Here is a 2130-nt window from a genome sequence, read left to right on the forward strand (position 1 = left end):
ATTTTGGTGTCTTTATCTTTTATATATATATATATAATTATAATTATAATATGTACATCTATCATGCACACTTATATGAACACTGATCACAAGTACGATGAAATATAGAAAAATTATATATTTAATAAGTGTACAATATAACATATAAAACTATATATATATATATATATATATATATATATATATATATATATATATATATATATATATATTATTTACCTATGAAGTTTAAATGTTATTGCTGGTTGTAAATTAAATATTAGATTTCATATATGCTATATAATTAAGGTTGGGTGAATTAACGAGGATAAAATTGTAAATTCAGGAGGAATTGTAGATCGAAATTTGAGATTTCAACTTTTTGCTCGAGTCATAGTACATAAACTATATATTTACAAAAAATGAATATTCCTACCCCTATTCCCAAAATAACCCTACTCAGGAATCGCGCTCAACCGCTCAGGGAACTTCCCACCACGCCTCCCGGCACCACCGCCGCCACCCGCATTCCGCCTCCTGGATCCGCTATCTACCGCATCTGACACCTTCCTCGGCCGTACTCTGGCACCATTCTCCTCGGCGAATACCAACACATTCCCCCGAAGCCCGCATTTCTCCCCACTCTTGGTCAGAGCAGAACTCGCCTTCACCGCCAACGCGGCTATCTCCTCCGCCTGCAGCCTGCGCTGCAGCCGGCTCAGCGGCAGCGCAAAGTAGAGCTGGCCCGGCTGCAGCTCCTCGTCATCGCTCACAGCCGATACAACGTCGTCGAAATCCATTTCATCAGAATTACAAATGAAGCAAGATGGATTCTTCTGCAAGACGTAGGAGACCTTAACCGGGTGAGGAAACTCTTGCAATCTCCCATCGTACAATATCAACTTAGCCGTTGCCACAGAAGTCGCCTCGCAAGAACTGCATACACCCATTGAATGATAATAATCTGTGTAGTTTCTTAAATTTCAACTCCTCTCTCTTTTTCTGCACTTCTTTTTGGGTTGATTTTGAGAGAGCCACAATAACGCGTGTGTGTCTATATAAATACAGAGTTGAGGGGTATTATGGGAAGTACAAGTCAAATAATAAACAAACACTACAGGGTTTTTCATTTTTAAATTATATATGTGATCTGAAAAATATAACCAAACTTAACCAACTTGAATAATTGAAAGAGAGCTGGAATTGATATGTGAGATTGATATTTATAAGATTGTTATTTGTTATTTGATCGATAAATTTCAAATATATTTTTGTTATTTAAAAAAATAAAATTATAGATTTTTATGTATAAACAATATCAAATTTTAAGAAGACAATTTAAACCGTATATAACACTTATCCAACACTATAGTAGTTGTAATATCCATGTTCATGTTAACCACCTCCGACCAAAATGAACAAGATATTTAACAGACACTAATTTATATACCCGGATTAAATATGATCAATTTGCTTAGGATTGAACGATTTTTGGTATAAAAAAATTATAAACTTGTGGTATCAGTATAATTCAAATATTTAAATGTACTACATTCAAGCGTCACAGTCTGAGCTCATCTACCGTGATAATTATTGTATCACAAACAATATACTTTCAATTAATGAATTCTTTGTAATCAATACATGGAACATATGATCTTGACTTCAAATACCAATAGTAGAAATGAACTCTTATCGTTTTATCAAAAGTTATAGTCGATAGTAATTACGGAAAATCTAATTTTTTTTATATTGTACGACAACTCAGACAACAATACTCGATCGATCGTTTACTCAACAAAGATAATTATTGCACTCGTCTATTAAATTTATTAGCCAAAAACCAACATAAAATCAACTTTATCCGTGCATTCGTGAGCAATAATTAATTTTTGTTCAATTTCCGCGTGGACTGGTATTATGGGAAAATAAAAAATAATACATAGATCACGGTGTGGGCAAAAAATTAATAAAGGAATCGGTTGGCGGGGATGCCAACCTGTCAACTCGTGCGTGACAGGTTGTATGAAGGAGTACTGCTCCCTTGTAGTACCATTATCCACGTTTTTTCCATCAAATTTACGGACAGAGTGACTGGAAAAAAGCCTTTTTTTTTTGTTTTCTTGTTTTTATTATCGATATAAGAAAAAT

General features: G+C 34.1%; 1 protein-coding gene across 1 annotated transcript; it reads right to left on the reverse strand.

Moving 5' to 3' along the window:
• Nucleotides 1-310: 310 nt before the first annotated feature.
• LOC140840535 (uncharacterized) lies at nucleotides 311-1003 on the reverse strand. The gene has a single exon (XM_073207715.1). It carries the CDS (start codon nucleotides 927-929, stop codon nucleotides 435-437), a length of 495 nt encoding a protein of 164 aa, XP_073063816.1. The 5' UTR covers nucleotides 930-1003; the 3' UTR covers nucleotides 311-434.
• Between the last annotated feature and the right edge of the window lie 1127 nt (nucleotides 1004-2130).

The sequence above is a fragment of the Primulina eburnea genome, chromosome 9, assembly GCF_022965805.1.
Source record: "Primulina eburnea isolate SZY01 chromosome 9, ASM2296580v1, whole genome shotgun sequence".
In the NCBI taxonomy this organism is placed as follows: Eukaryota; Viridiplantae; Streptophyta; class Magnoliopsida; order Lamiales; family Gesneriaceae; genus Primulina; species Primulina eburnea.

Coding starts and splice junctions, on each gene's coding strand:
- LOC140840535 (XM_073207715.1), bottom strand. CDS start 929: ATGGGTGTATGCAGTTCTTGCGAGGCGACTTCTGTGGCAACGGCTAAG.